At 39.2% G+C, this 27,992-nt stretch overlaps 1 protein-coding gene across 6 annotated transcripts; it reads right to left on the bottom strand.

Annotated features, from left to right (window-relative positions):
- Nucleotides 1-33: 33 nt before the first annotated feature.
- On the bottom strand, nt 34-27,193 carry VWA5A (von Willebrand factor A domain containing 5A). 6 transcript variants are annotated; one of them, XM_023208519.1, is made up of 20 exons: nt 27,073-27,137; nt 26,098-26,140; nt 25,872-25,986; nt 25,006-25,063; nt 24,685-24,887; nt 24,128-24,350; nt 23,832-24,007; nt 23,450-23,564; nt 19,442-19,611; nt 19,121-19,209; nt 18,771-18,915; nt 18,261-18,340; nt 12,073-12,187; nt 11,133-11,297; nt 10,758-10,858; nt 10,183-10,436; nt 5,592-5,735; nt 4,761-4,891; nt 1,617-1,743; nt 908-1,122 (listed from the first exon to the last, which is right to left on the bottom strand). In XM_023208519.1, the coding sequence occupies exons 4-20, from the start codon at nt 25,046-25,048 to the stop codon at nt 1,043-1,045; spliced, it is 2,361 nt and encodes a 786-aa protein (XP_023064287.1). In that variant the 5' UTR covers nt 25,049-25,063; nt 25,872-25,986; nt 26,098-26,140; nt 27,073-27,137; the 3' UTR covers nt 908-1,042. The 6 variants fall into 6 exon arrangements, with proteins under 6 accessions (XP_023064286.1, XP_023064290.1, XP_023064287.1 ...); XM_023208518.1 differs by lacking the exon at nt 26,098-26,140 and having other exon boundaries at nt 34-1,122; nt 27,073-27,193; XM_023208522.1 differs by lacking the exons at nt 5,592-5,735; nt 26,098-26,140 and adding an exon at nt 5,408-5,536 and having other exon boundaries at nt 34-1,122; nt 27,073-27,193.
- Nucleotides 27,194-27,992: the final 799 nt, after the last annotated feature.

Here is a 27,992-nt window from a genome sequence, read left to right as displayed (position 1 = left end):
TAGGGAGACGAGACCACTTTAAGAACCACTGCATTTACTCATCAAAGGGTAGAAATAGTCATTTTAATATTGATACAAGTTATTTTAAGGGACAGCATTGATACGAGTTATTTTAAGGGACAGCATACCAAATAGGATCATTTCCACTAGGATAGAGTATATGAGACACAAGGGTCAGGAGCGATCATGGGGGGGTTCCTTTCTTCCTAATGTGGTAAGTGCTCCAGGTTCAGGTCCCAGGCAAAGCTCCCATTAAGCCCACCCTTCCCTTTACTGCACTAGATCAGGGCCTGACTTAGAGGACTCATAGGTTCAGGGTAGGACTAAGGATTGCATTATAGACTTCTTCCTAAGGTGTTTCATGATTAAGGAGGAACATCTCTCTCCAACAATTATAGTTCAACCCAAGTCTTTCAGGCAGTGGAAGAAAAGGCATGTAGGTTGTGCAGTCTAGCAAAGCCCAGGCAGAATGAATCAGGAAGGTCCCCAACAGTGCCATCTCTCACAGTGGACCCCTGAAATCTCTCTGTGATCTTAACATTACATTGATCCAGATGTTGGCTTTCAACGTCCCTCTAACTCCTCCTACACATAGAAAACTTCAAAGCTTACCAGTATGGTCCTGACAAGCGTATAAAATAGAAAGTGAACAGACAAAGATAATGCAGAAAATTCTGTAATTCAGGCATTCCCTAACATCAAGGCTGCAATCTTTAGTCTGCAGTTCATGTCACCTGTTTTTCATGTGGTTTCCCTGGAAACCCTGGGAGGAACATTACAAGCCTATGCATGGTTTGAACTTCTTCAAGAAAGGGAATAGGTTCTGGGACCACTGTCACTTTTCTGAGGGGATATGTTGGGAAAAGAAAGCTCATATCCAAAGTGAACCTGGAGCAGAGAAGCAAAGTGGAGTAAGCATCCTTTACTTTTATGGCAAAAAATAAAGAGTCATAAAACACAAGAACGCATTATCACAGAAGAAGTGATGATAGAGGAAATGACAGTAGCAAATTAAAGGCACTTCTTTTCCTGGATGGTATCTTCAAAAGGCAAAGATAGCAGGATCCACAGATGACTTCAGGAAAGTAATAGCAGCTTTCACAACCAAAGGCATGGTGGAGTCTGTGGTGAGGAAAAACAAGAATCAGGGATGAAGGATCGCAATGAGAGGCTCCTCCAAACCTCCCAGATCATCTACGCTGAGTTGTGCTTTTCTCTGTCCTCAATATCCCTGCTTTTTCTCATCTTACTGCCCAGATTCTCCTTGAATCTTCTCTGGCCCCAGATACGCTCAGCTGCAGTGAGATAACGAACAGCCGGGAGAAAACGCTCCAAGTCGAGTCTTCTACTCAGCTTGGTATTGAGACAGTAAGGAGAATCAATGCCACTTGTCTTTCTCACAGTTCGCACTCCCCATTCGTGTCCCTCTCCCTCCCTACTCACCCGCCTACCTTGTCCCCAATTTAAGATTTCACCCTTGTCCTCCCAAGAAAAGAACTAGCAGGAAGATTAGTAAAGCAGGATGGTGGAGACAGGTGACAATGGGACTCTCTTGTGGTAACCTTCTGCCAGGCCAGGGAAGGGGAAGGAGACAGGCCTTAGGATTGTGCTCCTACCTGCATGGACACGCATCCAGGCCATGGCCTTCCTTTCCAGAAGCTCCCATTCACACTTCAAGTCCTTACCGTTGCCATGCAGCCAGATCACAGCCAGGATGGTGGCCCAGCCTGAGGAATCCACAAGCTGCACGGTAGATAGAGAGCTCCAGATGGCGCAGGAAGTCCCTCAAAAGGACGCAAAAAGATTCCCTCCCTCCTCACTTAGCATCCTTCTAAATGCTACTAGATGGAGTTACCTGGTCTCTCTTTACCTCCTGATACTACTTGCAAGGCATAATGCCAGGCCTTGAACCTCAGGGCAGCAATCCACTGAGTCTCGAAATAGAAAATCCTAAGTTTTAAATCCAGTGTAACCACCAGGACAGTTCTGGAAACCCTTAAGACAAGGCTTACCCAGCTCTAGTAAGAGAAACATAGGCAAAATTACTTTATAGTTTATAAAGTACCTTCATGAGTCTTTTTAATTGTAACCCTTATACCCCCCCGCAAAAATCATGAAAAAATATCAATAAACATTTTTAAGAAAGAAAACTGATTTCATATAGAAGTATTAACAAAATGGTTTGCCCAAACTTAGCCATCTAGCAAATGACAGAAGTGAGACTAAAGGCCAAATATTCTGATTCTAGTTGTATTGCTCTTATTTCTCAATAGAAAATCTCAACCATACAGCAGAAAATTATCTCCCATGAGTTTACACCCACTGCTCCCAGCTTCAGTTTTTAGAGTCAGGAGATCAAGGGAAATTCCTATTTTATATCATGACCTTTAAAACTTGGAAATGGGGCCGGGTGCAGTGGCTCACAACTGTAATCCCAGCACTCTGGGAGGCCGAAGCGGGCGGATCACTAGGTCAGGAGATGGAGATCATCCTGGCTAACATGGTGAAACCCTGCCTCCACTAAAACACAAAAACAAAAAATTAGCCGGGCTTGGTGGCCGGCGCCCTGTAGTACCAGCTACTTGGGAGGCTGAAGCGGGAGAATGGCGAGAACCCGGGAGGTAGAGCTTGCAGTGAGCCGAGATCGTGCCACTGCACTACAGCCTGGGCGACAGAGCGAGACTCCATCTCGAAAATAAATAAATAAATAAATAAATAAACTTGGAAATGGTTATCATGTCCTCTCTGAGTGGTCTTATTTCACATTAGAATTCTCAATTCCTCCATTTCTTCCTTAAGAGGACTGCTTAAGTCAAAGCAGTAAATATTCCCACGCTTGTTCTTCTAGTCTAAAAACAAACAGCATAATGATTTCAAAAACCTATCTCCTTAAATGGTCTATCTGGAGGTAAATGTACTTACAGAATTCTACAATCACAGCCCAAGAATACAGTAGCATTTCAGGTAACCCTGCTGTCCTCCATTACTTAGTTAAATATTCTGACTCATATAGTTGTAGTCATCTAAAACCTTGATTTTCATGTGCAAATGCTCTCTTCTCTACCTGTAGAGTTGGGAATTTGCAACTCAAAACAGTACTTAGCTTTTATTCCTACTATGTTGTTTTTCTTTTTTTTTTTTTTTTTAATGAAAAATTGCAACTCATTATTCAGAGGTTTTTTGGGATCCTGATTCTTTTGACTGATAGTTTATCTCCCAGTTTTGTCATCTACAAATAGGAAAGCCTTGGTCTTTATCTTCATCTAAATCTTCATTGAAACTGTGGATCTCCAGAGAATTCAGAGCCTGGTGGGTCTAAAAATCTGTTTCAAGTTTGAAATCAATTCATCATTCAGTGCCATCGGTTTTCAACTAGTTTGTACTTGGTCCATGTTCTCCTCATTAAAAAAAAAATATCAAATTCCTTACTGAAATTCAGACATACCAGGTCTGTTGGTTCACTTGATTCCATTGGCCTGGATACCATTCCAAAGAAGGAAATGTCAGTCTGATGTTTTTTGTTTCCAGTGCATCTAAATAATCCCTGTATCCTCTTCCAAGTATGTATGAATTATCATCTTAATTACTTTTTCTAGAACAGCATTTTCCAATAAAAATATAATGCTAGACACATATGTAATTTTAAATTTTCTAGTAGCCAAATTTTAAAAAGTAAAAATAAAGAGATATAATTACTTTACTGATATATTTTATTTAACCCAATCTATTAAAAAGTCATCATTTTAACATGCAATCAATATACAAATAATCGTTGATGAAATGTGTTATTCCTTTTTATATAAAGTCTTTGCAATTAGTATGGATTTCCCACCACAGCACCCCTCTATTCAATTAAAAATTTAATTCCTCATTTGTATTAGCCACGTTTCAAAGGCACAATAGCCACATGTGACTAGTGGACACTGCATTGGACAGTGAAATTGCAGAATATCTTAAATTTATTTGATCTCTTTCCACATTTTGAAAATTTAGAATGATATTTGTCCTTCAGGCTTTTTGCACCTGTCTCATGTCTAACAACTTCTCAATGAGTGTTAGAAGATTTTGCAAGTTACCTTGAAATTCTGGAATGCAATTTATCCTCATCAGCATATTTAAATACATCTGAAACAACTAGGTGGTTCCTATTAACAACACTTCACGTATACTGACTTCAGTTAACTCTGCCAATGTCTGGACCAATTTCATCAGTATGAAGAGGAGCAATAATGAGGTTATTATTGGGCGTTCTCAAGACAGTCTTAGAACTGAATCTGGCTCTGCCACTGATGGGCTAGGTAAACTCAGACACCTTTTTAGACCTCCCTAAACTTCAGTTTCTTCATCTATAAACAGCAACACAAATGGGATCTACTTTATTAAATTAATGTGTGAAATAAATAAGCTCATGAATATTAATTGCTTAGTACAGTGCTTGGCACAGAGTAATTGCTCACTAAATATTAGTTATATAACCAAGACGATTGGCAGGGAATATGATTAAAGTGGAGAAGGATGTTGCTTTCCCTTTGTCATCCACCAACAAAAAACCATCAATTCCTACTAGCTTCCCCATTAATCCCTTGCTCTTTCTGCTCTAACATGACCAGAAAAACCTTCAGCCTCTATTTATTACAAATTAATTTACTCTATGGCCCCCTATATTTTCCTTCCTCAGATAGGTCCTGAATCACCTCAATTCTCGATGATGACCTCTCTCTCTCAAAAACATACATACTCCTTTTTCCATTGAATCTTACCTCAGCAGGGTGTGCAGCTGTTATTTCTTCCAAACTCACACCTAGGACCTTGGCTAGATCTTCATTCAGATCCCAGGAACCATTTGCATTTTGGTGGTAAATCAGCTGCACAAGATGATTCTCTTCAAAGCCTTTGAGGAGAAAGAAAAGGGGAGGATGAGAAATTATGGAGCTATTGGCCCCTCAGCATACTTGAATTTAGGGCTGCTAAATTCAGAGACAGGCCATAGCAAGAATGCAATAGAAAGAAAGTCATCAGACAACATCCAGAAGATCGGTCTTCAAACCCTACTTGTGAAAGGATGACCAGTGGAACAAGGGTTCACAGAGGGTGGCAGCAGGGCTCTGCCGGGGGGCGGGGGCAGCCCGCAGGCAAGCTGTGTGAGCTGAGATCGTCAAGGGAGTTTGTTCAACTAGGGGTCACCCTAGACTCCACTGAGATAGCAGGTTTCAGGGTCCCATATGATACACTAATGAAGCTACCTGGGCTGACCCTGGGAAACATAGCGGTGGAACAAATCTGACCATCTGCCCGGTGCTTTTCAAACAGATGACCTCCTGGGTAAAGAAAGCCAGAGGCAGCAGAACATTGAAGGTTAGTTTGTCAGTCCTGATAGATTGGAGGGGTGAACCAAGGCCTGCCTCACCTGCATGGTAAGTTTCCAAGTTGGTTCTGTGGGTGCAGGAATGAATCTTTTCCAACAGACAGGGCAACTTTTCGAGAGACATCCATGGCTTGTCATAGCTGTAACTACAAGCTTTTAGCTTGCCTAGTCCTATATGTGTGACAGAAAAACACTGTTGAGAAAATGTTCCTATTAAGGTACTCACCTGGATTGTGCTGGTCCTTGTGACTTATCAACCCACAGAGACTGTAACTGTCCATCTGGAATGAGACAGCCTCACAACACATAACTCCCCTTCTGGGCTGAGATGCAGAAGGAGGATGGTTGGAGGGTAAGGCCTTTCGAAAACCTGAAAAAATCCATACAAACATTAAGACGGTGGCACTCCCTGCTCTCTGCAGTGGACGAAGGACCCTGACAATTCGAGATACCCTCCCATCCACATGGGCTTCAGTCACCACCCTTACTGTGCTATTTTTCTCTCATATGCCCACCTCCGGTACAAACCCTCGCCCTCCTTCTACTGTGTCCTCTGGAACTCCTGACACATGCTAAACAATTTTTCCTGCATCTTTAGTTTTACTACAGGAGGCTTCTGCCAGCTAAGTCTCAACTTAAAACTGAATTTGTCCTCCCAAAAGACTATTCTCCCTCTATCACTCTCAAATGGTTGTTGCTCAATGTACCACACTTCAAGTAGGGAGGTAGGGGTTGGCAACCTCTTCAGTCCCTCATGCTGCATCCAGATCTTAAATGTGGCTTACCTTCCACCTGTCGTCACTATTGTCTACTTCTAATCCCTTTGTTACTTCCAATCATTCACTAAAGTATCTGAAAACCAGACCATAGACTTCCACTCCATTGAAAGGCCTACCATCATCTTGAGAGATTTCATCACCCATGTAGATAGCGTATCCAATACCCTAATGCAAAGCTTCTTTGACTTCATCAAATCCAATGACTTCCACTTCATTCTACTATTGCCACTTCCTCCCAAGCCATGAAGATCTTGTTATTAGAATTGTCCCACTCATAGAAAATAAACTGAAAAATTGAAGCTGGGTACAGTGGTTCACGCTTGTAATCCTGACCCTTTGGGAGGCTGAGGTGGGAGGACCACTTGCGCCTACAAGCTTGATACCAGCCTGGACAAGGTAGCAAGGTCCCATCTTTGTAAAAAGTTTTAAGAATTATCTGGGCATGGTGATATATGCCTACAGTCCCAGGCAGAAGGATCACACAAGGCCAAAAGTTTGAGACCAGCCTAGGCAATGTAGTGAGACCTCATCTCTAAACAATACAAAAATTAAAAATTAGCCAGGCATGGTGGTGCATGTCTAGAGTCTTACCTACACGGGAGGCTGATGTGGGAGAATCACTTTAGCCCAAGAGATCGCGGCTGCAGTGAACTACAATCACACTACTGCACTCCAACCTGGGCAGCAGAGTGAGATCCTGACTCAAAAAAAAAATTTTTTTTTTTAAATTCCTAGTTTTAAAATACAATATCTGATTTTTCTAGTTTTCTAACTTAGAGATTTCTGTTTTACCTGATCTTTGACCTCATCTGGACTAGTAAGTTCTTGACTTCTCTACTTTTTTCCCTATATGTCAGCTTGCTTCCATCAAGCTCTCTAGTGTTACCCTAAAAACAAGCTTCCTAGCATTACCCTGATACCAAAACCAGATAAAACAACAAAAGTAAAATTACAGGCCAATATCCTTGATTAACACAGACGCACAATCCTCAACAAAATACTAGCAAATCACATTCAGCAGTACATTAAAATGATCATGCATCATTATCAAATGGGATTCATCCAAGAGATGAAAAGTTGGTTCAATAAACATAAATTGATAAACATGGATCGCACTAACAGAAAAAAGGACAAAAACATATGATCATTTCAATAGATGCAGAAAAAGTATTAAACAAATTCAACATCACTTCATGATAAAAACTCTCAGCAAATTAGGTACAGATGAAATGTACCTCAACATAATAAAGACAATTATGGCAAACTCACAGCTAATATACTGAAGAGGGAAAAGTTAAAAGCATTTCCTCTAAAATCAGAAACAAGACAAGGATGCCCACTTTCACCACTTCTATTCAATATAGTACTGGAAGTGCTAGCCAGTGCAATGAGGCAAGAGAAATAAATAAAAAGAATCTAGATTGGAAAAGAGGAAGTTAAACTACCCCTGTTTGCAGATGACATGATCTTATACATAGAAAACCGTGAAGACTCTATTAAAAAAAAAAAACTGTTAAATATAATAAACAAACTCAGCAAAGTTGAAGGATACAAAGTCAACATACAAAAGTCATTAGTGTTTCTATACACAAATAGCAAGCTCTCTGAAACAGAAATCAAGAAAACAATATCATCTGCAATGGCTACAAAATAATTAAAACATTTAGGAATAAATTTAACTGAGGAGGTAAAACATCTCTATACTGAAAATTGTAAGACATTGATGAAGGAAATTGAAGAAGACACAAATAAATGTAAAGATATCTCACATTCATGGATTGGCAGAATAAATATTGCTAAAATGGCCATAATACCCAAAGCAATTTACAGATTCAATGCAATCCCTATGAAAATATCAAAGACATTCTTCACAGAATTAAAAAATTGTAAATTTGTATGGAATTATAAAAAAAATAGTCAAAGTAACCTTGAGAAAACACACACACACACACACACACACACACACACACACACAAACAAACAAAATGCTGGACGCATCACACTATCTGACTTTAAAATATACTACAAAGCTATAGTAATCAAAACAGCCTAGCACTTGCATAAAAACAGACACAGACCAATGGAACAGAAATTGAGAGCCCAGAAATAAATCCACACAGGTACAGCCAACTAATTTTTGACAAAAGTGCTAAGAATACAATAGGTGAAAGACAGTCTCTTCAATAAATGGCATTGAGAAAACTGGATATGCACATATGAAAGAATAACATTAGACCCTTATCTCTCATCACATAGAAAAACCAACTCAAATGAACTAAAGGTTTAAATGTAAGAGGTGAAACTATGAAACAACTAGAAGAAACCATAAAAGAAAATATCTATGACATTGGTCTGGGCAATTATTTTTGGATATGAGCTCAAAAGCATGGGTGACAAAAGCAAAAATAGATAAATGAGGTTACCTCCTGTGTATAGCAAAGAAAACAATCAACGGGGTGAAGAGACAACCTACAGAATGGGAGAAAATATTTGCAAACCAAACATCTGATAAGCGTTTAATATATGCAAAATATACAAGGAATTTAACTCAAAACCAAGAAAGCAAATAACCCTATTTAAAAATGGACAAAAGATTTGAATAGACCATTTCTCAAAAGAAGACACACAAATGGCCAATAGGTATGTGAAAAAATGTCCAGCATTACCAGTCATTAGGAAATTGCAAATCAAAACCACAATGAGCTATCACCTCATACCTGTCAGAATGACTACCACCAAAAAGACAAAAAATAACAAGTACTGGTGAGGACATGGGGAAAAGGGAATGCTTGCACACCGTTGGTGAGAATGTAAATTAGTATAGCCATTGTGGAAAACTGTGGCTCCTTAAAACGTTAAAAATGGAGCTACTATATGATCCAGCAATCCCACTGCTGGATATATAGCCAAAAGAAAGGAAATCAGTAATATCAAAGAGATATCAGCACTATTCACAACAGTCAAGTAATGGAATCAACCTAGGTATCCATCAGTGGATGAATGAATGATGAAAATGTACTATATATACACAATGTCACATTATTCAGCCATAAGAAAGAACAAAATTCTGTTATTTGCGACAACATAGATGAACTTGGAGAACATTATGTTAAGTGAAATAAGCCAGCCACAGCCTGGGTAAAATGGCAAAACCCCATCTCTACGAAAAATACAAAAAATTAGCTGGGCATGGTGGCATGGTAGTCCCAGCCACTCAGGAGGCTGAGGTGGGAGGACTGCTTGAGCCTGGGAGGTTGAGGCTACAGTAAGCCATGGCTACAGTAAGCCAGTAAGCCATGATTGTGCCACTGCACTCCAGCCTGGGCAACAGAGCAAGTCCCTGTCTCAAAAACAAAGAAGGAAAATAAGTCCAGAACAAATATATAAAGACAGGATAGGCAAATATATAGAGATAGAAAGTAGGTAAGTGATTACTGGGACTGGTGGGGAGGGGAGTGGAGGAGAAGATAGGTGGAGTCAGGGAGAGAAATGGGAAATGTCTGTTAATAGTTATGAAGTTTATTTCTTAGTGATGAAAATGCTCTAAAATTGATTGTGGCAATCAACGGTTGCACAACTCTGTGAACATACTAAAACCCATTGTATTGTACACTTTAAATGAGTGAATTGTATGATATTTGAATTATATCTCAATAAAAAAGATATCTATATATATAACTCAAAACCAAGAAAGCAAATAACCTTATTTAAAAGTGGACAAAAGACTTGAATAGACATTTCTCAAAAGAAGACACACAGATTAGGCAGTTTGGTTACTCAGTGTTTACCTGCACTTTCTACATTTTAATGTTTGTTTTTTTTGTTTTCTCTTGGATTTTTTTAAATCTCCTTGCCAATGTGATGCATTCTAGTTCCCTGGGACAGAAAAGTTTAACACTAACCAGAAATCCTAGATGTGGAGGTAGAAGGAAAACAAAGCAACTAAAGAACATTTCACAGCCTTTTCCTTTAAATAGTGTGCTCAGATAGTCAGAACCTTTTATTCTATACGAGTTTGATTGCAATAAAACTCATTACCTGATTGGCATCTTATCTTCAATGGGGCAGAAGCACCCAACAGCATTGGCCTTGGGATGTCCCTATGAGCCAGAGGCCCCTGAACTGGCTTGTTGAGCTCCTTATTGATAGCAATGAACGCTGTGAAGGAGCTTATGATACCAGACTCAAGGCTAAGGTTCAATGCATCTTTTTTATCACTTGCTGGGGTATCCCTGAGGCCCATGTCCTTGGTCTGGAGCAAGGACTTGGCAGCAAGGCGGTGAATGGTGAAGCTGAAAGGAAAAAATTAAAAAGTACTGAAATGTAGGGAAAGACACCCATATACCAGTTTCTCAGGGCTCCTAAAAGTTAGGAATAGAAGAGTTAAGATAAAGTCAGATAAGGGGAGAGATAAGACTTGGGTGGTTTAGAAATAAAAAATGATTGTAGGGAAACAATTACAATGAAGCCCAGAATTAAGAGAAGAAATCTAATCCCCAAAGATGGCAGAGGAAAGAAGGAAGGAAGGAGGGAGGGAGGGAGAGAGGAAGGAAAAGAAGAAAGGAAGGAATGAAGGAAGGAAGGAAGGAAGGGAGGGAAAACTGAATTCTCACTTGACGTCAGGCTTGGGTTGTACAGGAAATGTCACTTTATCCTCAAAAGTCTTGCCCTGGAGTGTGTATTTGAGGCATACTTTTGCTGTTGTCTCTGCTGCCTGCAAATTAGAGATGAGTAGAAATGATACAAGAAAGAGATCATCCATGGAAGGATCAGAACAGGGGCAGGTACCCAAAACAATGAATTAAAATATCTGATGAAGAATCAGGTAGCCTAGGAAACCAGAGACCTGAAACGATGGGAAGGAAGTAGGCTAGCTCTACTTGGCAAGTGCCATCTCTGGCTGAGATTGAAATCCACCTACCAGCTTTAGTGAAATGGTCAGTGTGGTAGCTCTTTGACTAGAGGAACAAACAAGAATGGGAACTCACTGGCATCCTCCCGGTCAGTTGGGCATAGATGATTAATCTCTGACCCCGAAAGATGACGGTCTGTTCTGGGGAAAGCATTTTAGCAGACAGACCAGGAGGCAAATGCCAGCTCAGAGAGACATCCTCTACCACAGGCTGCAGAGAGCGTTTCAGAGTCCTGAGAGCCTAATGGAGGGAAGAGAACAGAATAAACACACATGATACAGACAATGGCAGCTACAATTAACTGAACAATTATGTATCAGATGTGATACAATATAATACATGTCATGCCTAGTACTCAATACTATTCCAGCAGATGGGCTTTATATATGAAGAAGCTTTACATATGAATAAGCCAAAGCTGAAATATTTAGTAACATAAATGTAAATAAAGAAAATGTTTGCGTAACGAGACCCTTGGAGAAGGGGATTAGATAACAGGTGGCACCAACTGGGAAAGAGGAGCTTAGAAATACCACCAGAGGGGTCTTCTCCTTGTGCAGAAAGATGAAATGGAATAGCAATTTACTATCTCTTCCAATCCATTAGACATATCACGATTATTCCTTCTTCTTTTCTTTGTATAGTTTGCATGCAGGATGCAGGTAGTACAAAAAGAGGTTCTAAAGCGCAGACCTAGAATCTCAGTCATGAATGACAGTCAAAGCTCTTAGTTTGTCTGTGTCTGGTCTTAAATGCAAAGGCCCCGATCCCTTTCAGCATCTTGTCTCTGAGCTTGCAGCTATTGGGACCAGATGTCATATTTCCAGATACTACAGTGAGCTTCTTTTACATGAGTCCAAAAGTAGCTCGACTAAGTATACAGCCTAAGGCCTTGGGGATATAGGAGCAGGTATCCTGGAGGAAAGTTGCTACCCCTGCCCTTGCACAGTGCCCCCCCACCGCCATTCCACTTTGGTCTGGATAGTGGAACAGACACAGCCAGTCTGTCCCTCACCTTGGACTGCATCCTGTCTTTGCCTGTGATAAATTCTGAGGTGCCGCCTGATGCCCGGGCAATACCTTTTATTAGGCTGGTGGAGGCACCTTCTCCAATACCAAATGAGAAACACCTGCAATTGTAAAAGGACAGAGGTTAGACACAAGCATTAAAGAGTAAAAATAGAAAATTAATACATAATGGCCAAAAATACATAAGGAAATAGTCTACTTTCTTGACCAAAAGTGTAATAGCTACCATTTACTGAGTATATTCTATATTTTAGGAGGTATAAAAATGCCTTAAATCAATGATTCAATTTAATCATCACAAAACCCCTAAAAAGCAGGCTTCTGCTTCACTTTGCAGATAAGAAACTGAGGCCCAGAAAGTTTAAGAAATCTTTCCAAGATCATGCAACTACTAAATGATAGCAACGTCACTGGAGCACTGATCTACCTTACTGCAAGATCCCTCTGGCAAACTAACAGAAAGATAGAAACTAACACCAGTTCCTACCTAATGATGTGCTGGTACCGTATCTCCCCTAGCAAGATCATTCTTAGGGAAATGAAGTGTGCCTCCTGCTCTTCTAACTGGAGAGTTCTTGCCCTGCCTTAGTCCATGTGCACCAAGTAACTTCTTAAACATAACGTGATTTCCCAAATAGAATTATGTATAAACAAAGAATATATTGGTAGTACTAGCACAGGTGTTTTGGAAGGCATGTCAGACAAAGTTTTCATTGCAAATTAATACCCTGCAATTTTGGTTTATGTATCAGTCTCTCTTAGATTAGTGTGAGTCATCATCTCCAAGTCTAGTGGCATCAGCATTAGGATCAATGCTCTACACTTGTAAGACTCAGGAACTGACTTCTAACTGGACCTACCTGTGACGAGACTTCCTAAATACCACGACCTGACAGCATCTTCATATCACAACCTTTAAATTTCTAACATGATCTTTGAATTGTAGCCTATGTTATAAAGTGCCGTTATTTTTTTAAGGTCTTTTGTATAAAATCAAAACTCAACAATTTTGGCTGGGTGTGGTGGCTCACAATTTGGGAGGCCTGTGCCAAGAGTTCAAGAGCAGCCTAGGCAACAAAGTGACAGACCCTATCTCTAAACAATCGAACCACAAAAAATTGATGACTAACTAGAACTCACGACAGTGCTACATGTGGATGATAATAAAAATCAAAATATTACAATAATAGCAAAAGTTTATATAGCACTTACTTTTTGTCTAGCCCAGTTCCTAACACTTTCCCTAACATTCTCTTTTAACCATAACAATAAATCTATAAAGTGAGTACTATTAGGATCCTAATTTTCATGTGAGGAAACTAAGGCATAGAGAGATTAGTTGATTTATCTTCTGCAGGCAAGCAGAAGACCTGTAACTTAAATCAATGACTTCTGACTTAAAATATAACACCCTAGGAAAGTTCTGCTCACAGCAATGCCACTGTAAATTATTTCAGGCCAGCATAGAATGAGGAAAGCTGTATACAATATTTACAACAATTTGTTTGAGAACATCAAAGGTCTACCAAGATAAAAATCTATGGGCCAAGACCTGGGAGAGGAGAGAAGCTGAGAGAAATGAGCCCAGCATCTGATGTTCCTTGACCCTTTGAAGCAAGTGCCAAGTACAAAGACAGATGACTTAAAACCCAAGCGGTTACACGCAGGCGGGAGGAACAAAATAGCAATTTGCGCTTTTCATAGCAAAGGTGTTCTTGCAAACACCTAAGAATTAAGGATACAACCCTAAAGGACTACATCCCAGAGGCAGAGGTGAATCCGAAATAGACCAGCCATCACCATGACTGAAGTTCATCAGACCCTCACTGGATTAAGATTACCTGTTCCCAGTCTATCCAGTGACCATTCAGAAGCAAAGAATAAAAAGAATGGATCCTCTCAGAGGGAAGATGTCATCTAGAGGATCATCTAATTTCTATAATTTTTTATTTGACAACTAACAAAAATAGAAAATCCTCAAATATTGGGAAATTAGGCACTGTACTTGTGAATTATACAAGCTTAAAAATCATAATGACAATTGGAAAATATTCTTAAGTAGATGACAATGGAAAATGGCATATCCACATTTAAAATTCAGCTACAGATGTGCTTAGATCTATGGCTCTGAATATACAATTAGAAAAGAAAGTCTAAAAATCAACTATCAAGCGTCTTTCTCAAGATGTTAAAAAAGGATAGCCAATAAACCCAAGGAATGTAAAAGAAAATAATAAAGATAGACAGGAGTAGATATTAATGAAATAGAAAACACTTATATGATAGAAAGTACCAACAAACACAAAGGTGCTGGTGTTTTGAAATTATTATTAAAACTGATAAATATTCAGTGCAAGGAAAGAAATATTAATAGAAAAGGCACAAATAACCAACATTAGAAAAGAAAAGGTAATATCACTACATATTCTACAAAATTTAATAATATTATTAGGCAATATAATAGATAATTTAATGCAAATAAGTTCAGTAAAATATGCAAACTTTTATAAAAAAGAACACATAAAATATGAATAGTTCAAAACAAATACTTTCTCAAAAAAATATCCAGGCCAAGAGAGCTTTGCTGGCAAATTATAATAAATAGTTAGGAAAGAAAATCTTTTGGAGCAAGGAAAAAAGGCAACCTTCACAGCTCATTTTATGATACTAGCATAAAATTGATATCAAAACCTGACAAGACAATATATGTCAATATTTCCCATGAAAATAGATTCAAAATCCTAAAAAATGTATTATCCAAAGGAATCAAAAAATATATGAAAGAGATTAATATATCACAACTACTTTGGGTTTATTCCAGAAATTCAAGGTTGGTCTAACATTTAAGAATTATCATTAGAATTCAGTCTTTAAAAGAAGAAAGGATAAAATCATACATTCATCTAAACAGATGCATAAAATACATTTGATGAAATTCAACAATCATTCATTATTCAAAACAAAAGAAAGAAAAGAGAGAAAAGAACCCCCAAAACAGAAACAAAAGGGAATTTCCTTAATCGTAGAAAGGATAACTACAAAAAAAAAAAAAAAAAAAAACCCTTACAGCAAACACCATACTTAATTGTGCAAAGTTGAAATGTTCCCTTTGAAGTCCAAAATGAAATAAGGATATGATCATTTTGATTCAGATTTCTACTAGAGGTTCTCTCCCGGCTAATCCAGAAGAGAAGAAAAAATTTTTAAAAAATAAGAAAAAGAGAAAATTTTTAAAAATAAGAAAAATAAAACTGATTTTTTTGCAAATGTGATTCTTCATAGAATATCTAAAAGAGCCTGCAAATATATCATATTTGCAGACTCTTAAATTAAAATATAATTTAATTAATATCTAAATTAATTAACATCATTAAATACAAGTCAAGGTAAAACAAGCTATAGAAATTCATTTCTAAATAGAAATAAACAACCAGTAAATAAAATTATTAAAAAATACTATTTAAAATAGCATCAAACACCTAGGGAAACAATTTAATAAAAAAATACATGAAGCCCTCTACACAGAGAATTATAAAATATTACAGAGAGATTTTGTGTGTACAGAAGGCTTCCCTTATCTGCAGTTTTATATTCTATAGTTTTAGTTACCTGCGGTCCACTGCAGTCCAAGCATATTAAACAAAAAAATTCCAAAAATAGACAATTCATACATTTTAAATTGCATCCCATTCTGAGTTGCATGATGACATCTTGTGCCATGCTGCTCAATCCCACCCTGGACATGAATCCTCTATGTCCAGCGTCTCCATGCTGTCTATAGTAGTCACTTAGTAGCAGTCTCAGGTATCAGACAGACACATGTGGTATTGCAGTACTTATGCTCAAGTGACCTTTATTTTACTTGACTGTTCATTTTATTATTAGTTATTGCTAATCACTTCCTATGCATAATTTATAAGTTAAATTTTATCATAGATATGTATGTATAGACAAAAAACATAGCTGAAACAAATGTGGTAAAAGGTTGACAACTGGTAGACCCGGGTGAAGGGTATATGGTGTCCATTGTACTTTTTTTTTTTTTCCAAGATGGGATTCTCACTCTGTCACCCAGGCTGGAGTGCAGTGGTGCGATCTCAGCTCACTGCAACCTCCATCTCCCGAGTTCAAGCAGTTCTCCTGCTTCAGCCTCCTGAGCAGCTGGGATTACAGGCACACACTACTATGCCCTGGCTAATTTTTGTATTTTTAGTAGAGATAGGGTTTCACCATGTTGGCCAGGCTGGTCTCAAACTCCTGACCTCGTGGTCTGCCCGCCTCGGCCTCCCAAAGTGCTGGGATTACAGGCATGAATCACTGCGGCCAGCCCATGCCATTTTCTCCATTGTTCTATTTTTGCAACACCTCTATATGTTTAAGGTTTCTTAATAAAATGTTGGAAACAAACACTTCAAGAAATCAGAGACCAAAGTAAATGAAAGGATATACTATGTAAATAGATTGGAATGCTCAATATAGTAAATAGTCAGTATTGCTTAAATAGATCTAGTCAATGCAATTCTGGCCAATATACCAATAGGTTTCCTTTTTTGGTAAAAACTGACAAGCTAATGCTAAAATACAAATACTAACAGTCAAGTGTAACCAAGACAGTCTTGGTTATGAAATGAACAAAACTGAGGGCTTATCACTATTGGAAATCAAGATTTATCATGAACTTGTACTCATTCATATGGTGTAGTTCTAGCACACATCTAGATGAATAGACCAATGTAATGGAACAGAGGATCCAGAAACAATGTACATGTGCATAGATGCTTATTGCTGACAGAGATGACACTGGGCATTAGTGAGGAAAGAACAAACATGTCCATAAATGGAATAGGGTCAATTTGACACCTACATTACAAAAATACAAACCTTGGATAGGGAAAGACTTTTTAACAGGACACAGAAAACACTAACCATAAGGGAAAAGACTAAAAAGTATCGAACTACATTAAAATTAACAACTATTACTTGAATACATTCTGAAGCTAAGAGCAAACTATAGAGTATTTCTAGAACATACAATCAACAAAGAGCTTGTACCCAGACTACAGAATGAACCATAGATCAATAAGAAAATCAACCTAATAGGAATAAATAAGTAACAGGAAAAAGACTTAAAAACACATCACAAAAGAGGACATACAACTGGTGAACAAATACGAAGTAGTGCTAAACTTCATTCATCGGCAGAAAAATGTAAATTAAAACCATAATAAGACACCACGACACACACACACTACTAAAATTTAAAGACAATATCATGTTTTGGATAGGAAATGAGGCGATTGGAACACTCCTACAATAAAGAATTAAATTAGTACAATCATTTGGAAAAATGTTTGGCATTTCCTAGAAACTCCACAACTCTGTCTACTCAGAGAAAAATCTACGTATATAAATATGTATGTATGCATATACACGTGTGTGCAAACCAATAATGTACAAGAATACAAAACTGTTCACAGCAGCATCATTTCTAACAGCCAAATCAAAGTCCTACAGCATTAAAATCAATAGATAAATTATGGTATAGTCATTTTATGGAATACTACACATCAGTGAAAATTAACTATGGCTATACTCAAAATATATATGAATTTCTCAACATATTGCTGAAAGAAACAATATACACAGAAACAAAAACATATTGTATAACTCATTTATTTTCAAAAACAAGCACAAATAACCCATGATGTTGTAAGTCAGGAAAGTTTTAGTGTGTAGTGACAGGGAATAGGACGTGATGGAAAAGGGTACAGATGGAGAGGCCTACTACCATTCCAGGTTTTACCTATGTGGCGATGACACAGTGCTTTCACTGTGATAATTTATCCAGTTGTATACTTATAATTTTTGTAGTTTTCTGCATGTTTTACTTCCCTAAAAATGTTTATAGTAAAAAAAAATTAACATCTTACTATTCAATTCTCGTGTCCATTATAGTTTAGAAAGAATAAGAAACAATGGTTTTGCTGTGTTGTTGATGTTATTTGGAAAACTGTCTTTACTTTTTATAGGGAGAAATAAATTTTCACCTGCTAAAACTAAATTCTGAAATCATTTGGTCCTCTTTAAGGAATGTCAACAGTGGCATCATGTGGCACTAGCGTCTGTATGCCACTACTTAGCTCCAATTACCCAGAAATCACATTTTCTTCATACCTGTGTTTCTGTCTGTTGATCCTAACTTCTTTAATTACACTAAATGTGTCTGTAACTTCTCCATCTGTAAAGACAAAAAGCTGTACAAAGAAAGAAAATGTTCATCAGGTCTTTGTCAAGTTCATTTTAAGAAACCAGAATTTGCCCTTGAAAAATCCACCTATTTCATTGCAGAGGCTCTGGTACCTCTTCAAAGAGGCATGAAATCCCTAATGTTTCAGTCACTAGCACCACATTCGCACATGATCTGTTCAGAACCCAGGGAATTTTTAGCATCTCCCCTCCTAGCTGCATCTAAGTTATTGTGGCACTCCATAAAAGGCCTTCCAGTGTCCATCGCATGGAGTTAAGGAAGAAGAAAAATGCATCGTCTTTTTTTTTTCTATTTACTATATGATAGAAGACTGAATTACAAACCATATTTGAACATACTGCATGAAGCTCAGGGGCATAGATTGCTAGGGATTTCACACTTGCAGTCACTTCTGTGAGCTCTGTTCCACTTCTTACCTGTAGGGGGTGGCCTGGGATGGAGGGTTCCCTGTAAATGTTCTGGAGTGGTGCCAAGATTTCAGTGCCCCCTAGGTCGGCCTGCATAAGCTTAACTCTCCCCAGAGCCTCCTCCATTGTTTGCTGAGTGTACTTCACACTCTTCCTGAGAAAAACAAACACACCCAGTTACATGAGGGCTACTTAACTTTGCCCAGTATAGAGTCCCTGAATTCAGAAACCCCCATGAAAAGACAGTCTTATCCGAAACCCCCAATGCCAAAGTCAACTCCGCAGTAACCCCTTTAACAATTTAGTCTCTTTCTTTAAAGTCTCATTTTGTACTCCCTATTGTCTTTCCAGAAACTTACGGAAAGTATGCCTCATAGGAAGAGCCAAATCCATAGATGTTGAAATAACAGCCCATAGGTAAACTCTTCAGCAGCAAAATCAGTGTTTCCTGAAGGTAAGAGAGCATGAGGAGACAGAGTGACAGAGGCTCGTCAAAACACACGGGCCCTGCCAATCGACTCTGGAGGATGTAGACCATCACCCACCTTGTGCCTTCTTACATTCCAAAGCTAACCTCGGGGTCGTCATGCTGCTGTCTCAGGCTCCAGATAGACCCTAATTTAACCCCTCAGATTCATCCTCACTTGAGCATGTGACCCAGAAGAGGAAAGAAACTTTACCTTGGCTGCCTGGATGCGCAGCTGAGATGTATCCTGGCTACTCATGGGGCTCTGCATACTTCCCGAGCGGTCCATGAGGAAGACAAACTCTCCACAGGTATTTGATGGTTGATCTTCCGGGATATTTGGATAGAAACTCACCATTGCGGATGGATCTCGCATCAAACGACCTGTTCAGAAAGGATAAAGCCACTGTAAGACAAAAGGGAACTCAAGAATCCTAGTACCTAAGAATCAATGGTAGTGAATTCAATTAAGAGCTAAGAAAACTGAAATCTAAAACATTGTGATGATTCGTATACTGCTTGCAACGGGGTCGAGGTGAGTTATAAATATATAAGACAGACAAAAGCAGAACAGATACGAAAAAGAAGAAAGAGGATAGACATTAGTAGACACAAGCAATAATGAAAACATTATCACTGATTACTAGTTTCCTGGCAGCTAGGCAAATGAATGAAACACATTAGGTTAAAATGTTCCAGCATTTGCCAAAAGCATCAGACAAGTTTACCTACAGAATCAAACCTTTTCTTCAAATCAAATAAATGGGAAATGTATCACATGGGCCTTAAGTCTTTAACTACAGCTTTGAAAAAAGTGATACTCACAAGGACAATTTTTAGGCTGACAATTTACAAGAGTTGAGAGTATAAGTATTATACCCACCAAGGTAAGTCTGTCTGCTTTGGCTATAAATAACTTGCTGATAGTCCCCAGGAGAAAGGGAAACACTGAGATACGTGTTGGATTCTATTAGCATCATCCAAACAATGGTGTGGGGGTGACCACAGGAGCCCAGTCTATCTGGCCACGTTGTCAAAGCCATAGCTATGACTATTTTTAGAAGCAAATGAGGGCTGATACAGGAACTGAAATGCTAGTATTGAGATAGTGATGCAATGAGAATGGCTGGGTTAACTCCAACTTTACAGAAAATATAAGAGGCTATATAATTACATTCCATTATCTCGTTTTTACAAAGTGGTTCCAGGATCATAGGTTTATATTCTCAGTAGTCCCGGGATTTGGTATGACAATAGAATGTGGCTCAGTTTAATTTCTTTCCCATAGGATATGTCAATCACCAAACTGGCTTCTGAATAAGATGGGTGTTGCCCATCAAATATATGATAGGATATTGGTTCAAAAATAACATTTATACAATCCAGATGTCTGGATATATGACAGAGGAGGAGCTTTTTTGGTGAGCAAGGTTCCTTTCCATTCTCAGAGACAGCTGGTTTAAATGGAGATGGTGCTATACTGAGGAGTCAGAAACGGTGGCATGAGTATGATATGGGGTAACATATTTAACCTGTTTACAACAATGCCAGATGAATTGTAAGCGTTATATGTGGATTATCTACTATAATTTTAGCCTGGCTCAAGTTATTTTCACCTCCATGAGTCTCAGCTTGTGTTCAAATGAGGCATTTCAAACTTTAGCTCCTCTGCTTGCTAGCCTCATGTCTTCCTCTAGCCTCATGTCTTCCTCTGAAAAACCAAGGTAGTAACACCTATGTCAAGATTATTTTAAGCAGGGGTATCCAATCTTTTGGCTTCCCTGGGCCATATAAGAAGAAGAAGAATTGTCTTGGGCCACACATAAAATACACTAACACTAACAATAGCTGATGAGCTTAAAAAAAATCACAAAATAATTTCATAATGTTTTAAGAAAGTTTACAGATCTGTGTCGGGCTGTATTCAAAGCTGTCCTGGGCCCCGTGCGGCCCCCAGACTCTGAGTTGAACAAGCTTGATTTTAAGAGTTAAGTAATATAATATACTTAAGCAACTCAGTTTAGGGCTCAACTCAGATTAAACCCATAATAACAATATTATTAAATTATTTCTAAATTGTATTTTTACACACTTTTTAAATTAAATTATAAATTTAATTTTAGAAAGACATTATGTTCTTAATATCGTAAGTGCATCTGTTCTAAGTTTGTAAAAAAATAACATACTGTGTTTTTGTCATATAGCTGTAGGTTTCATTTGGCAGAACTCTAAATGGTTTTAGTGAGCCAAGCTGCCGCTTAAAGTTGTCATTTGCTTCCTTGTGTGGATGAGAACAGCAAGTCATCTTGACTAAATATATGACCTGGGAAGCAAAACTTGAGCAGTCCTGCTGAAGGGATTCACAAGACTGTAAAGACTGCCCCTGATGTCCCCCCTTGGCCTTCAGAACTGGTCATGGGGACTAGATGAGAAAATCTGCATAGGGACCAAGGGAACTTCTTAGAAAAACAGGGACTGAGATCTCAATGCTTACCTTTTGAGATCCAACTTTATGGAACTTTCTCTGATGAAAACAGTCCTTTAAAATAATCTTAACTGACAAGTAGGTCACTGTGATGGGAATATTTCATGGACACCCAAGGAAACAGTCACCATAAGGAAAGGAAAAAGCAGAATACTAATGTACAAAGACAGGGCATGGAGCTTCATGGAAGAGGAGCTGGTTACAGCAAATCTGGTGGAAACTGGGAGCCCGTTGAATGACCTTAGCAGGGAGAGCTGGCCCTGAGGAAGAGTGGCTGAACAAGTGAGGGAAAACTAAAAAGTTCAATTTGTGAGCTCAAGTATGAAGCTACTTTGGAAGCAAACATTAACAATGAGAGAGTAGGGTACTCTGTAGAAAAACAACTACAGGGTATTTTCTTGATAACAGTTATAATTGTAAAAGCAAGAGCCTAACTCAAGTCGTCCCACTTTGAATATGATTGTCACCAAGGACATGTCCATTCCACCACATGTAAATGCTTCAGAAGTCACAATAGCACTCCAGTCCTGCGTCATTGAAACCCAGGAGCATGGCAGTCCACGAAGCCCCCAAGAACACAGCAAACTGACATGGGTTATACCAATTTAAATTCCAAGAAAGAGTGTGTATACATAAAGGGAAATTTCAAAAGCAAGAAACATTAAAATAAAACAAGAAACTAAAGTTATTAAGAAGCTAAACTTAGTCTTAGGAATTAAAAAGCTGGGACAAAACAAAAAGTTTCGGAGATGAAGGGTGGTGATGGTTGTACAAAGTGAATGTCCTGAAGACCACAGAATTGTACACTTAAAAATAGTTAAACTGGTCAATTTTGTTATGTATATTTTATCTCAAAAAAAGAGAAAAAAAACTTCAGTTGAGACTGCATGTAGCGTGATGAATCAATCAATAAAAATTATTTATTAGATAAAAAAGAAATTAAGAACTAAACTTAGTCAATCTAATCACAATTACTGCTTGCATTCTTCCTGTGTTTTAAAATGTTTTTCCTAAAGCACAGATTATTTTATAGTGGTAATCTGTCTATAACTTACTTTTCTTTTACTTAACATTCTTTGGAGGTCATTTTTCCAATTACTTCAATCTGTCAGTGTACATTATTTTAGGAGCTGCATAATAACTCATGAAGTATACCTAAGCATAGTAAATTTAGCCACTAAGAGACATTTTGATTGCGTACTAATACTTAATATTATTAAAATGGTGGGGGACATCTCAGTGCATATTTTTACTTACATCTAGATTTATTTCCTTAGGCAAGATTTCTAAAAGTGAAATTATGAAAGTTAACATTTATTTAACACATATGGCCAAATTTATCCTCAAAAGGTTAATTCACCACACCTTTTAAAGCATGTGGCATCAGATTTGGAAATCGTTGATAATTTGAAAGATGAAAATGTCACATGATTATTTGGATTTCTGTCAATACTGATCATTGCCACATGTTTATAAACTGGTCATGTTTTCTCTTGTAAATTATCTGTTGCTGGCTTTTGCCCAATTATCTACCGATCTACTTAAATTTGCCTACAAGACATATCACATGACAGTCATTAAACCTAAGCATTTTGGCATAACATAGTGTAAACTATTTCAGTTTTCACACGTATTAACCACCACTGGAAGGAAGGAAAGAAAAGAGAGTAATTTGACAGTAATTCCAAGAGAGGGAGGTGCCCCTTAGAGGATTACTACAAAGGAAGAAAAAAATACCTGGCTTCATTTTAAGCATCCCCATCTCCAAAACCACACTGGGGGTATGCACCTCACTGTAGTAAATCAGGAGTTCCACGTCCCGATCAAACTTGTGTCCAGCAGCCAGGGAAACCTGAGTTGGTGACAGGTAAAGGAGCCACATTAGAATCATCACTGCTTGCTTCTTGGGGTTGAGGTCAGGGCTACAGTCCTCCCCCATGAGAGAACATGACCAGGAACAGAGGTGAGGCTGGAGAGAAGGCTCTGGAGATTAAATGAGGATATGGAAGGAGCATGTGGGACCCCATCTGGGTTACCATTTGGGAAGAACTGGGTAGGGACCAAGTCAAGACTCAAGCAACAGAGGAACTGACAACAGCAGTATTCTCTCATTAACTACCTGAGCGGAAGTCTTGTCCTCTCCGAGGTACTCAGTGGGACTCAAGGGGCAGTTGGATTGGACCTTCTCAATGCCATGCTTGGAATCTATGGTGGTGACCATGCTGAGTGTGTAGGGCAGGTCCTCCACAGGGACTATAGGAGTCTTCACATTAAGGCAACTGTCCTTCGACAACCCTATAAAAAGTGACCTAGTTCTGTCTTCCTTGCCAACACTTTTTACGACACTCTCAACCTTAAGAAAATTTCCCCATTTATGTCACCCACCACTAGTATTCAAAGGGGAGAGGTACTCACCACAGAACTGGTATCTAGGATTCAGGACAGCTGGGAGGACAAAGCGCAGAGCCCTATCTGTTTCCAGAGGCAGCTCCTGCACATACTTCAGGGTGACTGCGGCCTTCGACCCAGGTTGGAGGTTACCCACATTGCAAGAAAACACATCCCTAGAGCTGCTGTCCTCCTCCAATAAGAAGGCCTGGTGGCCCTGGGAGATGGCTTTCTCATAGTTGGTGCGGGCCTGAGAAGAATAGGGCGAGGGATGGGAAAGAAAGGGAACATCCAAGGTGACATGGCTGAAAAAGAGACGAGTAGTGCAGAGTGACTGTGATTGGTTTTGTCTAATCACAGCTATACTTTGAATGCCTCTGATTGATTTTTCCCCCCAAATGATTTTAGAAAAATGGCGGTCAGAAAAGAGTGGAAGAAAGAGCTTTCAACATCAGCATGTTTTGTGAAAGTACATTTAGTAGAGATCATAAAGAGGATGCGTTAAGGAAATAAGAAGGGAGGAGGTAATGTAATAAGAAGGGAGGAGGTAATGTAATAAGAAGGGAGGAGGTAATCTCTACTACCTTCATCTTGTCTTGTAATTCTGCTACAATTTTCTTCCCATCCACCAAGGCCTCAAAGCTGTAAACAGCAGAGTCTTCATCCATGGGGAACAGAAAGACAGCCTCCAGAGGAAATTTCTCCTCGTTCTCATAGTTCAAAGTTGCAGACACATCAGCCACAAACTCGTAAATGGACACGCTCACAGAGATACTCTTCAGTGGCACTGGAGATAGACCAGAATTCAAGTTCATCAAGCTTCAGTAGGATGCCTCCTTGTAGATCAAGCCTTGTGCTAAGTGCCGAAGATTCAATGGCAAGTAAGAGTCACAAAGTAAGCTTACCTGGCTCCCGTTGGAGGGTGAGTAGGCCATAGAAGTGCACCATGGTGATGCAAGATTTCTGCAGAAAAGACATATCGCAAACAGGGAGACATGTTGGAAGTTATCTGTTCAAACACCAGTACTTTATGTGCTTTTCTCTGGCATAAGAATACAGTCAAAGGGTTAATGTTGGAGTTAGGAATCTGGAACCTTTAAAAAAAGGAGACAAAGATTTCGATCATAAGGCTCCTTTTAAATGGCAGTTCTAGGTGGGGAAGGTATAAGATTCACTGGTATCTACTAAACAGGAAATCTCTGAAACACCCTGAGGCTGTTTCAAACACCAATTCCACTTTCTCAAAAGTGTGTTTAATTCACCACTCCTTAGGCATATGGAATAGGTGTCACTAACCCCTCTGAGCCTCAGTATTTTCTTTCTAAAATGAGTGGCATAATATCCACACATCATACATGAATTAATACATGTGAAGTCCCTAGAATAGCACATGGCCCATAGGAGGCATTTATTCAGTGATGACAGACATCACTATTATCCCTATTATTGTTGTAACTGTTAATCAATAAACCTCTGCCGCCATTCACTTTGGATCATGGCATTTAGGGACGTGCTGCATGTGAGAAGCTGTGTGATCCAAGATGGACTCCTGCCAGAGGCCATTTACCTTGTGGCTTTTCTTTGGGACTCAAAATTAAAAGATGCAAGCATATTTGTATCCATCCAAGATATTCTAATAAATATAAATATTATAGATGCACATAGCCTACATTTGCACCCCAACTAAACAGCACCAGTAAATCAAGCTTTTCATTCCATATCTGTTATTTTGAGAAATTGGATAAAAACTGAGTGTGGCAAAATGACTCACAATTTGACAGCAATGCAGAGGACAGTGGCAGGCGTGAGGAGAGGAGAGGATGCTCAGAAAAGGGCTTCTACGCAGACCTCTGACCTGGGCAAGTTCTTTGGTAGAACAGGCTGGGCTGGGGGAGGGAAGAATTTCTAATAACTCATTAAGCAGACAGCCTAAAGCAGGAGACTCACACAGGAGTAAAACAGCTGAAAGAGAAGCTCTCAGGCTGGGCAATACTCACCAAGGGTGGCTTGAGTACAAGAGAGAGACGCAGAGGGTGTCCCCTACAAGGAAATAGCCTTCACTTTCCAATTCTAAGCTCAGAAAAAAAATCCTCCATTGAGGAAAACTTGCTATTCTGCACCCTTGCCCTGACTCTTCCCAGTACAAACAAAATTAGTTTGGGTCAGAATTAGTTCTGTCTTTCAGGATGGCACTTCAGAAAGGCAACTTGTAAGACTTAGGTAGAGACTGGCCACCAAGCTGAAAGCCATGAATCTGAGGCAGCTGGGAGAATACAAATCTTCTGGCCTAGCCAGGTAGCTGCTTCCGGAATGCAGCCCCAGCAGGGGCTGCTCAGCAGCTAGAAGGGAGGGAGGGGAGCTGGGTGGCACCACCGGCCACACACACCCCTGCGACCTGTGGCAGGGGTTGAAGTGGAGAACCCGGAACCAGACAAGAAGGAGATTTGGGGTGAGAAGTGGGGCTTGGATACAATCAGAGACTGATTTAACCTTTCCATTTCAGTCCTAGATTTCCAATGTCCACGTATTTACACAAGGGACTGCGTCAGTCTCTTATATTTCTATATAGAAGGGCTTAGAGGCTGCAGTTGATTGGAGTAGATAGCGGCTTACAGCCTCATTCCTCAGTTTACACTATCTTGAAATTCAGAAAACATCAATTGTCTATATCAAAGAAAGAAAGGGGGTAAAAAAGTAAAGTAAAAGAGAAGGAAAGTAGGAAGAAGGGCCTTGGGATTAGGAGATGCCCAAATCCCTCCTTCAGCCTCCAAAAGATTCCCCTAAACTACCAAACTTGCAGGAAACCTTCCTGGGGTTCATACATCAGGATGAAATCCGCCACCCGTGGGGCGTGCAGTTCAAGGAGCCCCTACAAATTTGGGCACTGGGGAAAGGGAGCTAGAATGCGCAGCTCTCAGTCTTCCAGCGCAGGGGATGGATCCAGGCCCTGCACCGACAGCTTGGTCCCCTACCTTCTTCTCCTGCAGTCCGGTGTGCTCTGAGTCACAGCGGATTGAAAACAGCTGCGGTCATAATTTCCGGAAAGAACCGCCCCTTTCTAGGGACCGTTTATAAAGTAGGGACTAGAAGACTAAGGGATCAACGGAAAATTATTAAACAAATAATCGAACTTTCGCTTGTTTGTATCAAAGGAAAAGTCTTCGACTTTGGAACGTTTTGCTTTTTTTATTTGCTCTTTGCTAAGGAACAATCAGAGAACCGGCAAAGAGAGAAAGGGAAAATGCTGCAACAGGAACAACATCAACAATGACATGAAAAACTGCATATTTCTGTAAAAACTTAATTGCCAAGGGCTTAACTGTGCCCTGGGCCCTGTTAATCAAAGCTTTATGGACATTATATCATTGACACCTTATCTCTAATGTGAGTCATTTTTCCCCAAGTTGCACCTTCCCTACAGCACGGGGAAAGATAAGGAGATAGTGCAAGGCACACACATCTGCTCTAATGAGAGAAGCTCTAGCCAGGCAATCCCACGTCTTCCTGTCATGGGTCACTTACGGGATCCTGAAACCAAATGTTTGGGTTAACAATGTAAGTAACTGAGAATGTCTATGCTCGTTTACCTGGCTAAAGGACATTAGAAGTTATCAAGGTCCCCATGGCTTCTCTATTTCAAAACAACCTATTAAATCTGGGACTTAAAGTGTCATATTGCTGTAGAGAATCTATAGGGTAAATAATACATGATACATATGGAAAACGCAGCTTGATTTTGGTCTCTGTGGTGTATTTTTTGTGGATATGTTACTCTCCCCAAGTTATTTGTTCTCTCATCTGAAACATGGAGATAATGACATACCTCCACTGATTGTTTTTTTGAGATCTAATGAATCTTAGTGGCTATAAAAGTTATATATATATATATATA

The sequence above is a fragment of the Piliocolobus tephrosceles genome, chromosome 13, assembly GCF_002776525.5.
Source record: "Piliocolobus tephrosceles isolate RC106 chromosome 13, ASM277652v3, whole genome shotgun sequence".
Taxonomy (NCBI): domain Eukaryota; kingdom Metazoa; phylum Chordata; class Mammalia; order Primates; family Cercopithecidae; genus Piliocolobus; species Piliocolobus tephrosceles.
This window is presented reverse-complemented; position numbering and strand designations above follow the sequence as displayed.

What these genes read in the sequence shown, in the direction of transcription:
- VWA5A (XM_023208518.1), bottom strand. Translation starts at nt 25,048, where the DNA reads ATGGTGCACTTCTATGGCCTACTCACCCTCCAACGGGAGCCAG. An exon ending in CACCCTCCAACGGGAGCCAG is followed by an intron (nt 24,888 to 25,005) that starts GTAAGCTTACTT and finishes GTCTATCTCCAG; the next exon opens with TGCCACTGAAGAGTATCTCT. An exon ending in CAAGGACCAGCACAATCCAG is followed by an intron (nt 4,892 to 5,591) that starts GTGAGTACCTTA and finishes TTCTCCTCAAAG; the next exon opens with GCTTTGAAGAGAATCATCTT.